Genomic DNA, 13,297 nt, shown 5'->3' on the forward strand with positions numbered 1-13,297 from the left:
ATCGTGGAAGCGTGAAGTGTTCCCCTACAGGTTTCTCATTCTTGTATTTTTGATGTCAGATTTTTTATGTCCATTTATTCTTTGGCAAAGAGTTTGACCTGTAATGGCATATACAATGTTAGAAGATGGTAGGTAGAAAGGAGAGGAGGAAGCAGGAAAGGGGGAAAGGTTTAGGGGGATTTTAAGAAAATGGAAAGAAATAGTAACATATGGGGGGGGGAAAGAAATAGTAATATATGGGAAAATTAGATGCACCTTGCAGCTCCCCCATTGTCTGTCTCTTATCTATCACTGCATTTCTACTGGTAGTCTTAGCTATGGGGAAACCCAAGCAGCTACTTCAGGTCTAGATGGAAGAGAGCAGCTGATTTGCACCTGCCCCTATCTGACCTTTTGTGGCATGGCTGTACAGGCGGAAAGTAACATGCACACAGTAAACAACTCACAAGCGACTGAGCTTTATAGTGATTTGAATGCTTTACATTCCAAATGATGAGGGAAGAAAATGCCTTGTATGTCCTGGCAAATTTAAATCTTTCTGCAGATTAATTTTGTGCCTTTAAATACCTCAAATGAATGAGAGTATTGAACTTATATTTTTTTGTGGGATGGCTTCCTTTTGAGGAATAATGGTTTCTAGTCTCCATGGTATAATCTCTGTAACTAATGCAAACATGCATCTCCTATGCTGATTATTAAATCGATGGTATAACTCTGTTGGGGGCTTCCCGTATTCTTGTTCAGAGTACCATTGGTGGGAATAATGGGCATGTGGAGGGCATCTTTGACTTTTGTCAGCAGCCCAGAATAATTAAGATACTGTCCCTGTGCATTTTATTTATATAAGCATCTTATTTGTGCTTTCTTACATAGCCATGATGTAGTAAGACAAGAGTCATGGTATGGTTTGCAGCCAAGAGCATCACTGTGTTGAAAGCTGATTTAATAAATTCTGTTAATACCTTGGTAGCTGTTAACTCCATGTTTTAAATAGTTGCAAAGCTTCTCTGCAATGGCTTCTCTGCTTCAGCTCTGTAATTAAGCTGCTCCCCTCTGTTCCCCTGGAGCAAATATTGGTTCAAGCCAAGGATGATAGCTTCTTCTTGTGTACTATTTTTGAAAAGCAAAGAAGGGGGGGCAGCTATCAGTGAACTTTGACATGGCGAATAAAGAAATTAACACAGGAGCTGCATAATTTGCAGTTATAGTGATCTTAAGTGATAAACAAGAAGTGATTTTTTGTCTCATGTCACTGCTATAGTTTCTGTAGACTGGGGGGGGGAGGGGAGATACCACTATTAATATGGTTATATTAACTCAGTTAATTATATTTAGACAAACTGCAAGCTGTACTTCTGGATAAGTAACAATAAAGCCCGGAATAAATTTATTTTTACTGTTTGCTCAACTATACATTTTGTACAATAACATGCTTGGTTTGCTCTTACATGCTATGGTATGACCACCACTATTTAACATTAATTCTGCATGCTATTCATTAAGCCATTTTAAGAGTTTTACTTTAATTGTGGATTTAAATTAGAAGCAGAATAGATCTACCCTGATACTAGCTCCCAGCAGGGAGTTAAATAATGCACTCTTGAGTTTTACAGATGAACAAATTTCAGATAAGTAGCATTTAACTGCAAATCCTGACCCATTTTGTGGGGTAGTAAATTGATCTATTCAGTGTAGAAATCCCAATGAGATATAGTTCAAGAGGCATGATCATGCTAATTGGATAGGCGTGATGGTCTTTATGGATGTTTTTTTAAAAAAAATAGCAAGTAAGTCTGGTTAGGAAATGTGTGCATTTGTAGCTTGAGACTGTTGAAACAAGATATTGTGTCCTCATTCACTACCATCTCACTGGTTACTGTTTTCATTAGCATGGTGGGGAGGGTCTGTCCGGATATTCTCAAAAAGCTACAGTGAGCCATTTAATTCCCACAATTTTAGTGGGAATTATTCATCATTCAAAAAGGAATATGATAGGGCCAAACTACTCAATACATTTTTAATGAATCAAGTTTGCTTTCCCCACAGAGAACTGTGTGGGAAATCTGTGGGGACCCAATTTGTCTTGGGACTATGGACATAGGAGCCTTTTTAAACAGCATACAGCTTCAAAACAGGGCAAGTAATTTCTCCTTCCACATTGTTGTTTTGAATTGAATTGGACCCTCACTGACTTTTAAAATTGCATTTCCAGCAGCTGGTGTATGGCTGTAAGGCAGAGGTAGTCAAACTGCGGCCCTCCAGATGTCCATGGACTACAGCATTTGCTGGCAGGGGCTCACGTAGGACATCTGGAGGGCCGCAGTTTGACTACCCCTGATGAAGGATGGGTCCAAGAAACCCAGATTCAGCTCATTGAAAAAATCCACATCCCGTAGTTTGGCTTCAAATATGTAAATCTGCAAGAACACTGGGTTGCACTGGGCTATGGGCAGTTTCACTGTTTCTCCTGTCCTTGTCTGTACAATGAAGAAGTAATGAACAACATCTAAGGCTTTGTGTATCTCTCTAATTTCACTCTTAAAGTCTTAAACATGTGAAAGACTTCACTGTTTTCAAAACTGGAGAGATTATAAGTGGGTTTGAGGGGTCATGCCTTTCTTTTACTTTTAACTAGGAAGTAATATTCATATGAAGCTATAGGAAGAATTGTTTTATGAATATAATGGTGTGATGATCTTGCCAGACCTGTGCACTCTGACAGCTTCTGAGCTTAACTAGGCATGTGGCTCTTATGGAAGATAGAAATTCAAATATGGAAGATTTTAATAGCCTCTCTAGATAGATGGCAGACCCTAGTCCTTATTTTTCGAAACTGTCCTTTTAGCAATGCATAAATAGAGAAGTGGCCAGAATGACTTAACTTATGGTTTTCAAATCCTAGTAGACCATAATCCTCTGAATAAATCAGAATGACTCATTAGCTGGAAAGTAGTGCAGACAGTTTTGCTGATGCAAAGATCTATTTCTGGACTGGTCTGTTTATGTACTCAAAAAACCTGATAATACTTTTAAATGAGCTGAGTAGCTCAAAGGTCTCATAACTTTTGTATACCTGCTGATTCAAATTCAATGGAACTTGGAGCAGCTTAGCATGTTTCTGTGAAACAGTGACAGAGGAAGCATGAATACCTCCCTCTACCACTTCTATGTTGTGTACGTAGGAGCAAGATCTTGTTAATTGCCTGGCAGAAGACAGAACATTTTATAATTTATTTCCTCTTTCCATTCGATTAGGTCCTTCAAGCCATCAAATATTCAAGGTATTAATTGATTTTAATGACTGTGTGCAGCTGTTAAAACATAAATAGGAAGATCAGTAAGGAAACACTGACCAAAACAAAGAAGTCTTCACTCATTGGAGGAGTGGGATTACTAGCTGGTTGGAGGTGGTGGAGCATAGAGCTCTTTGAGGGAAATGGGCAGAAAGGTGGTTCTTCAGGTACACTGGGCTCAGATTACGTATGGCCTTAAAGATAATTACCAGAAACTTAATCCTGATCTGGAATTCGACTGGTAGCCAGCACAGTTGTTGGAGGTCAGGCCGGATGTGGGAACTCCATGGTGTTGCTGTGAGGACCCTGGCCACTGCATTCTGGACCTGTTGCAGTTTCTGGATCAAATTTAAGAGTAGGCCTACATAGAGCGAGTAGCAGAAGTCTAGCCTGGAGGTAACCATTGTGCGGATAACTGTGGCTAGGTGTTCCAGGACCAAGTAAGATGCTAATTTGAGAGCAGCGGTATATAAATATAAATAAATAAATAATAGTTTGGCTTGGCGAAGGTGGTAGAAGGCCAGCCACGCTACTCTTGTGACCTGGGCCTCCATGGAAAAGGAAGCATCTAGGATCACCCCCAGTTTCCTAGCAGAGTGAGCCACTGATAGTTGCACTTTGTCCTGGCTGGGCAAACATGCTTCCTTGCTTGGACCCTTCCTACCAGGACCTCCATCTTTGAAGGGTTGAGCTTCAGACAACTGCTTGAGCCACCTTGTCACTGCTTCCAGGCAACTGGCTAATGCTTCTGGGGAGAATCAGGGCAGTCATCTGTCAGGAGGAAGAGCTGAGTGTCATCCTCATCTTGGTGACAACCCAGCCAGAACTTCCATACCAGTTGGGCAAGAGGGCAAATGAAGATGTTGAATAGGATTGGGGAGAGGACTACTCCTTGCGGGACTCTGCATATGAGTTGGTAGCAGCTTGAAGATCTCTCCCCTAGTGCTCCCCTCTGTCTGTGACTCTGGAGAAAGGAGATAAGCCATTGGAGGATTGTCCCCTGAATTCCGGTGTCAGCAAAGTGATGAGCTAGAAGCTCATGGTTGACTTGTTGAATGCTGCTGAAAGATCTAATAATACAAGCAGAGCCGACCTCCCTCAGACGAACTGGTGACGGATATTGTCCATCAGGGCAACTAGCACTATTTCATGGCCAGGCCAGAAACCTGACTGGGATGGGTCTAGAACTGAAGCTTCTTCCAGGAATGCTGATATTTGGGCCACGACAGCCCTTTCATCTATTTTGTGTAAAATTGGTCGGTAGTTGTTGGGCTCTCGTGGGACCGGTGATTTTTTTTTTTTATCAGCAGACAAGCCACCACCTCTTTTAGCCCTTCTGGGAATTCTCCCTTTCAAGGGAGAGGTTGAGTATCTCCCAGAGGGGGGCCCTTATTCTTATTCCTGGTGTTTTTAGAAGCCACAATAGACAGGGGTCTAGTGGGCACATGGTTGGTCTCACTGCTGTGAGTATCCTTTCCACTGTAGTTAGTATGAGTCACTTGAAGTTACTCGGTGTTCTCTCCAAAGACGGCTAAGGAGCCTCTAGTTCATTTTCTTTGTCTAAGGTTGGAGGGAGGTTGTGGTAGAGTGTCTAGATTTTGTCTGCAAAATGATTTGCAAAGGCTTCACAGTTGATATCCAATTGGTTATTGTTTTGTTGCCCTTCCTCTAGGGCAGTGAGAGATCAAACTGTCCTAAACAATTGTGCTAGGCGTGAGTTAGCAGACATGATGGTAGTTGAGTCTGAGACTGATGGAGCAGTGGTCCCCAACCTGCGGGCCGCGGCCCGGTGCCGGGCGGCAAAGGCCATGGCACCGGGCCGCAGCTCCCTCTCCCCGCCCCGCCCCCGCAGTAAAAAACTTCCCAGGCCGCAAGCTTGCGGCCCGGGAAGCTTCTTACTGCGGGAGGCGGGGAGAGGGAAACAGGGCCGGGCCGCGCCCGTGCGGGCCATGCCCGCTCGGCCCGATCCGCGGGCGCGGCCCGTGGGCGGCCCGATCCGTGGGCGCGGCCCGTGGGCGCGGGCCCATCCGTGGGCGTGGCCCGCGCGGGCGCGGTCCGCAGGGGCGCGGCCCGATGCCCTGCCGGTCCCCAGCCTCGGAAAGGTTGGGGACCACTGTGATGGAGGACAGAGAACCCGGTAGGGGTTAGCTCTTTAAGGGCAACTGCTTCGCCTTCCCTGACCCAGGTTTCTGTCATGAACGTCAGGTCCACTCTATGTTCTGCAAAGTGGGTTTGTAGGGTAGAGGATGTGTTGTTTATTGACATGGCATGGTACAGCATCAGTGTGAGAGTCAGGTTATTCACCTTTGCCTCCACCCTAGTGTCCCGAGGAATGGGACGGAGGTTGGAAGCGGCTCAGGTATGATTGTATTTCGGGTCCCTTATCATGTCCCACCTCCTCTCACTGCTGTCTCTGCCTCTTTCCCTTCTTGGGTCCCCTGTTATTGTTCCTCCCTCGGTTCCTCTTGAGATAAATGAGGCATCCATGTTTGGTAGTTTGATTTGACCATCCTATTTCCCTATGGGTTCCTGTTGGCTCTATTCCTCTATTTTGCTAGGGCTTTCCTCAAAGCCTGTTATTGCTGTTTGAAGGTTTTTATTATCTGTAGGCCTATATTTGTTTCGTAGTTAAGAACGTCTTAAGTCTACAAAAGTGATGATTGAATCTACCTCTGCAATTCAAAGACACCTTCAGTATTTCTAATTATTTTTTCAAGAGATAAATTAGGCCTGGGATGGCTTTACTTGAATTCCAGCTTTCATTGCTTTATTGATTGATTGGTTGCATGAAAGTCTCTGCCCTTTAAATTTGCTTTTCTATCTTGTAAAGGGAAATTATAATGAATTACTGAGATACTGTAAGAATGAATGAAAAGTGCTTTATAAAGTGTAATAGAGAAATCACACACTTTTAACTTGAATATTTTATTTGTTTATTTTTAGGTTTTTTTTAATCATAACTTGAACATTTGGAATAGTACAAAACTTCTTTAGTTGTTGGTGCCTAGGACAGAACCTAGAATTTCTATCCTTATAAATCATGATGTTTGACCATTGTTGAAATGGACTCTTGCTTATCCATAGAAACCCTTTGCACTTTCATAAAGGTCCCTCTCTACCTGGTAAACAATTAGTGCAAAAAATAAATGCAAGACCATTAATATTAAATTACCTTTATTGTTTACAGACAGGAAGTGTGTGCCTTCCCTCTCGTCCAGCAGCTTGGTGTATAGCAGTGAAAATGATTCAGACCATGAAACAAGAAAGCAAGATGATGATAAAGACAATTCTGACATACATTCAGAATATGAAAATGAAGTTCAAAGGAATGAAGGACAAGAAACAAGTTTGGAGGAAGAGGAAAATATAAGTGCAGCAGAAAACACAGCAGGCAAAAATAGGTCCAGTACTCCTTGTGAAAACATGATGGAAACAAACCTTCAGGACATTATTTTGCTCAGAGAGACACCGAAACATATAGGGTCAGTAGATATGAATGGAAGGGAAGGCAGGGAGGAGGATTTATTAGTGCATTGGGAAGACGATATTCCAGAAGCAGAGCACAGAAGCAAGAAGCTTTCAGCTACGGAAGACAGAGGTGGTGAGTATGGTCTCCACTAAGAACTGTGGTGGGTCCATTCTGTAAAAGTGTGTTGTTTCCTTTCTTCTTATGGGAATGCTGTGTTTCTATGTTGTCTTTTGATATGGCATGAGAACTACTATTATTTGACTCTTCTGAATACTATCGGATGTTAGCTGCTGTGATTTTTTGCTTCACTATTTGTGCTGAATAACTAGAAGTGATGTGTCCTGAAATGGCTGAGCCAAGTGTTGCAGTGCAATTTAACATGTGAGGCTTTGATATGCCTTGTCTCTATCATTACTGTTTGTCAGGTAGAATGTGACAACTGAATGCCTTTCTTCCCTAGATAAGAACAGATACATTCAGGTTAATTGGATCCAGAGCTAACAATGATCCAAAGTTTCATAGCTATCACTTATAAAGTCTGTTAGAAATATTATTACAGAACACAGAAAAACCTTAAGGAATAATTGCATCAAATTTATATGATCAGTGTAAAGTTCCTATGAGCTCAAATATCTAATGACATCTCAAACTGATTTTTCATTGATTTAGGTAAAACCTCTTAGCTTTAATTTTATTAATGAAAGGATATATATGTTCTAAATTTTGTTCCTCTTGATCATAATAACATACATGGCTGTTTGTGCAAATCATTTTTTTTCTTTGATCATGTCATTGAAGAGCAAGGAAATATAAAGTGTAGATTATTTTGATCATGGTGAAATCCTGCTCAGGAATCAATTCATACTAACTGGTGTGCAAAATGTGGTGATATTGATGTGAAATAGAACCACAAGTCATGCTAACATTTCTGATTTGTATTTTTATGAACATTCTTCTGGTGGTGAGATCTATAATGCTGATGGTTTGTTGCTTACTGATTTAAATTGAATGAAATAGTTTGACATGTGCAGAATGTTATACAAACTGGAATTGTTTGCAAATATCTTGGTGCCGGATTGCTTTTCATTTCTTTGCAATTTGTTATGTATGTAACAGAGGAAAAATTGAAAAAGTACAGTTTGTACATGATTATGTTGAATTATTTATAGGTATTTAGTTTTTTGAAATCTTTCTCTCATTCATATGCTGAGTTCTAGATGTGAGCAACTTCCTGATTAGACTGTTAGATGAGATGAATATTTAAAGTAGCATTGAAGAATGAAGTTATTAACCATTAAACAAGTACACATGTAGGATTAAGTAATCTAATACAAAATGGAAGCATGGAATAATCATGTGGGTTGAGTTAACAACCTGCCATAGACTTGAGATTAAAAGCTCAGGTTTCTGAACATGGTAAATAAACAGTTGTTTGATAGTTATAGATTTACATTAACATGTCACTTACCAAATAGTATTTAAAAACTGTACTGCTTTAGCTGGGATGTAGGATAGCTACTGATATATATATATATGATATTATATGTATGTGTATATATATATAAACAAAAACTATAATACTTGGCCACCTCATGAGAAGGAAGGACTCCCTAGAGAAGAGCGATCGAGGGCAAAAGAAGAAGGGGATGATAGAGAATGAGGCGGCTGGATGGGGTCACTTAAGCAGTAGGTGCAAACTTAAATGGACTCCGGGGAATGGTAGAGGACAGGAAGGCCTGGAGGATCATTGTCCATGGGGTCGCGATGCGTCGGACACGACTTCACACCTAACAACAAATAACTATAACTATAACTATATATATATAACTATAACTATAAAGCTATAACTATAAAACTATAACTATAACTATAACTATAAAGCTATAACTATAAAACTATAACTATAAAACTATAACTATAACTATAACTATAAAACTATAACTATAACTATAACTATAACTATAACTATAACTATAACTATAACTATAACTATAACTATAACTATATATATATATATATATATATATATATATATATATATATATATATATATATATATATATATTGAAGTACATGTTTTGAAGAACAGTGTAATCAGTATATGATTAAATGGGGGTAAATTTGTTGGCTATTGTAACTCGACATGCAAGATGATCTGGGAAGGAAAGGGTTAAGAGAATTCTCCCACTTGGGTACAGTTGGAGGTTGGTGATGGCCCAATAAGCGGAGCCCATTCACCTTGTGTGCTGCAGTTAATGAATGAACAAATAGTTAAAATCTAAAAGAAGAAAAAGTTTTGGTGCTCGAAATACATTCCCAAGCAAGTGCTCAAACAGCTAAAAGTTACAGATTTTAAACAGTTTTCAGAGAACTGCAATTCCATTTGCTAGCCACTGATAAGAAAATGTAATTCTGTCGGTCAGTTCTGGAAGCTTTCCAGGTCAGCCCATCTTCCAGGCAATTGGTGTCCCATCTTCCATTAGAAGTGTGAATTACAACATCTTCCTTAAGATCTTTTGGTAAACATTTATTTTATTACCCTTGCGACTTGAAGCTCAGGAAACAAATCTGGTAACAGATTTTCCCTGTCATGTAAGGAGATCATAGTCTGATGAAGAGTGCTTGCACTCGAAAGCTCACACCCTGAATAAATCTTTGTTGGTCTTAAAGGTGCTTCTGGACTCTGATTTTACTGATAACATTCTATTTTATGACTGGCATGACCAACCCCACATGGATGGAGTCGTTTGGTGTTATCATATCCCTTGAACGTGGCAGAGATGGTCATTCCCTTACCTCCATATGAGAAGTTGGTTGTAAAGCATACTTGCCTCAGACTTCAATATAAATTAAATTTCTCTCTTTTTTGGCCTGGCCTAACCCTCACATCGGTTAGATGTTAAGCATCTTTGGCTGTTGTTTGCCTTCTGTTTCATCTAATACAGGATCGTTCTCTCTCTTATCTGGAGAGCTGTAAGAAATTAACATTTTTGAAGTTCATCCATCTACAATAAGTTAAATGTACTCTCATGAATATTTCATGTAAGATGTGCTTCTGTTTATGTAAGTAAAATTTCTTTCTCCTCTTGCCATTGGACTCAGATCTTTTTTTGTAATTTGTTTGAACACCATTTCCCCCTTAACTGGGAAACATGGAAGATTAGGGGATACTGCATAAAGCTTCTGTGCTTCAAAATCACGTTTAAAAAAATATTTAACCCAGTAAAGTTCACATGACTCTCAACCAGCAATCAGGGGTTATGTAAACATTTTTGAAGAATCCCTTTGATCTATCCGGGCTCGCTTTTTCCGATGGAAGATAAAGAACAGTCTTTCATATTCACAATGATTGTATATTTGTCACGTTTATCAAGAATTAACTTTCACACGCCATATACTGGCTCCAATGAGCCTCTTGTGGCGCAGAGTGGTAAGGCAGCCGTCTGAAAGCTTTGCCCATAAGGCTGGGAGTTCAATCCCAGCAGCCGGCTCAAGGTTGACTCAGCCTTCCATCCTTCCGAGGTCGGTAAAATGAGTACCCAGCTTGCTGGGGGGTAAACGGTCATGACTGGGGAAGGCACTGGCAAACCACCCCGTATTGAGTCTGCCATGAAAACGCTGGAGGGCGTCACCCCAAGGGTCAGACATGACTCGGTGCTTGCACAGGGGATACCTTTACCTTTACCTTTTTATACTGGCTCCAAAGATTTCTGATTCAGGTTGAACTTGTGACACTTGAAACCTAAGAACATAAGAAGAGCTTTGCTAGATCAGTGGTCCATGTAGTCATGTATTCAGAGGTTTTATACCTCTGAAGATGGAGGTTCTCTTTAGTCACTGTGACGAGTACCACTAATAGACCTATCCTCAATGAATTTGTTTAATTCCCTTTTAAAGCTGTCTATGCCTGTGGCCATCACCACATCCTCTAGCAGTAAAGTCCACTTTTTAATCATTTGTTCAAAAAAGTATTTCCTTTTGTATGTCTTGAATATAGTGCCCGTCAGCTTCTTTGGATGCTGCTGAGTTCTAGTGTTTTGGGAGAGGGAGAAGATGTTTCTTTTGTCATCTCTCTCTATCCTGTGCATATTTTTATAAACCTCTATCATGTCTTGTCTTTTTTTAGTCTTGTCTTTTTTAAATTAAAAGGTTCCAGACACTTCAGCTTTCCTTCATAGGGAAGATCCTTTGACCGCATAATTGTCTTGGTCACCCTCTTCTGTAATTTTTCTAGCTTTGCAATTTTTTTTTTTGAGAAATGGTAACCACAACTGCATATAATATTCCAAGTGAGGTCACACTATAGATCTATACAAGGGCATTATAATATCAACCATATTATCTTCAGTTTCTTCCCTAATAATCCCCAATGTAGAATTTGCTTTTGATTTGATTAATAGATTGATTGTTGGTCCTGTCTTTGGGAACTCAGGGCCACTACAGCACATGATGCTGACACTTTCATAGAGCTATCTACTTTGACCCCAAGATCTTTTTCCCTCTCAGTCTTAGCAAGTTCAAATCCTATTAGTCTATCCTTGAAGTTGGGAATTTTTATCCCAATGTGCATCACCTTACACTAATGTACTGAGAATATTTGCCATATTGTTAGCCACCCACTCAATTTGTGTAGATCTTCCTAGACATCTTCAACGTCATCCTTGATTTTTACCATCCTGAATTATTTTACATCAGCTGCAAACTTGGCCACTACATTATCACGTGTAGTTCCAGATCATTTATGAACCAATTTAATGGTACTGACCCCAAGACCTTTGTGGGACTCCACTGTTTACTTTTCTCCAGTATGAAAATTTTCCATTTATTCCTAGTCTTTGCTTCCAATTTTCCAATTAAGCAATTTTTAACCCATAAGAAAAATCCGTGATTCTCATCCCATGACTTGTTCACTTTCTCAAATAACTATAAGGTTGCTGAGGCAAGACTTTCCTTTTCAGAAGCCATGCTGATTTTCCCTTTGTGGGCCTAATGATTCAGTCTTGGATTGCAAATTTCAACAATTTCCTTCGACAGATGTTAGGCTAACTGACTTGTAATTTCCTGGTTCACCCCTGGACTGCTTTTTAAATATTAGTATAACATTTACTATTCTCCAGTTTTTGGTACAGTTGTTGAACATACAGAGTGTGAAAGAGAAAAGAACAGAGAAGTGATACATAAAAACAATATAATGCAGTAATTTTGATTAACGAAACTGGCATTGCTCCCTGAGTTTTCCATCCTACTTAACTTCAAATGCTCTGTGGCACTTGCTTTCTAGCAGCTTGCCCAAAGCCACCCACAGAATAGGATTGCCAGCTCTGGGTTCGGAAATACCTGGAGAATTTTGTGGGTATAGGGGACCTCAATGGAATATAAGGCTATGGACTCCACCTCCAAGACAGCTGTTTACTCCAGGGGACCTGATCTCTGTCTTCTGGAGATGAGTTGTAAAATTGGGGGATCCCCAGGTAATACCTGGATACAGGCATCTCTATCACAAAAACAGCTGATATGGATGCAGATGGCCATTGAGAGGAGTATCTTCAATCCAGTGCCACTTTGGGCCTTGCTGAATTGGTTGGATGCACTGTCCAGTGGAGATGTGGATCCCCATTTGGATCACTTCCTGCATGTAACTAATTGTGCCTGACAAGACCAGTATGTTTAGGATCTATTGCAGCTTGAAGTCCCACATTGCATTGACCAATTTGTGTAGGGCACACTGCCAAAACTGGAGTAAAATCAAACTTAGCTACCAAGCAGCATACCCTTATAAGATTACTTGTAGTCAAAGCAATTTTGGGAAGAGCTGAGCACCAAACTGCATTAATACAATCTCTAGCTAGGCAGGACCCTTCAAGCTTCCTTTACAAAAGAAAATAAAAACATGAATGCCAGACAGGTTTGTTTTTTCACATAGTACTTTTCTTGTTATTTGTCATTTTGGACAGAAGAATAATCTTCTGTGTTTTGTTTTGGGAATAGTGATTGCAGAGCTGATAGGAATGCAATATTAATAATACATAGTCTGCTAAGAACTGATGGAATGTAAAGAACCTGATTACATAAGCACCGAGGTTACAATGAAAATATTAGCACAATCAAACTATGTCATGGGCATAATAGGAATATGATAAAAATGTAGCAAAATCATAGGCATCATTTCTCATGCATTTAGGGATATCAAATATTCGCATGCTGCATAGGGATTAACATTGTGATCTGTCCATGCAGCAAGATGAGGCTTGCTTGCAAACTATTTAACGTGTTTAGGGAAATGAAAGAACCATCTGAATTGGGTTTGGAAGCTTAGTATTAAAAATCTCCTGTGTTTATCTTTAGCTGAAGAATGCCCCCCGCAGTCTAATTATTTTGGTTGCTAGTAAATTTAAAATATTTCTGAATGGAGATCACTTAATGACTTGGTGTTCTTTGTGGCTGATTTTTGCTTTTGCATGCTGGAGATACTGCTGCATGCAACTTTCATTTATTAAATGCAGAATGCTGCTTGCTTGAGATGTATCTAATGCAT

The 13,297-nt window shown here is 40.0% G+C and overlaps 1 protein-coding gene across 11 annotated transcripts in view; it reads left to right on the forward strand.

Annotated features, from left to right (window-relative positions):
* ERICH3 (glutamate rich 3) overlaps positions 1 to 13,297 on the forward strand; it is a 96,232-nt gene that overhangs the window by 63,060 nt on the left and 19,875 nt on the right. For 8 of the 11 annotated variants that reach the window (XM_077333316.1, XM_077333317.1, XM_077333314.1 and 5 more), the window contains 2 exons: positions 2,047 to 2,140; positions 6,485 to 6,894. In XM_077333316.1, coding sequence (XP_077189431.1) covers positions 2,047 to 2,140; positions 6,485 to 6,894 — 504 coding nt within the window. Of the gene's footprint in view, positions 1 to 2,046; positions 2,141 to 6,480; positions 6,895 to 13,297 lie in introns of all 11 variants that reach the window. The other 3 variants (XM_077333319.1, XM_077333318.1, XM_077333322.1) reach the window with 1 other exon arrangement.

The sequence above is a fragment of the Paroedura picta genome, chromosome 4, assembly GCF_049243985.1.
Source record: "Paroedura picta isolate Pp20150507F chromosome 4, Ppicta_v3.0, whole genome shotgun sequence".
In the NCBI taxonomy this organism is placed as follows: domain Eukaryota; kingdom Metazoa; phylum Chordata; class Lepidosauria; order Squamata; family Gekkonidae; genus Paroedura; species Paroedura picta.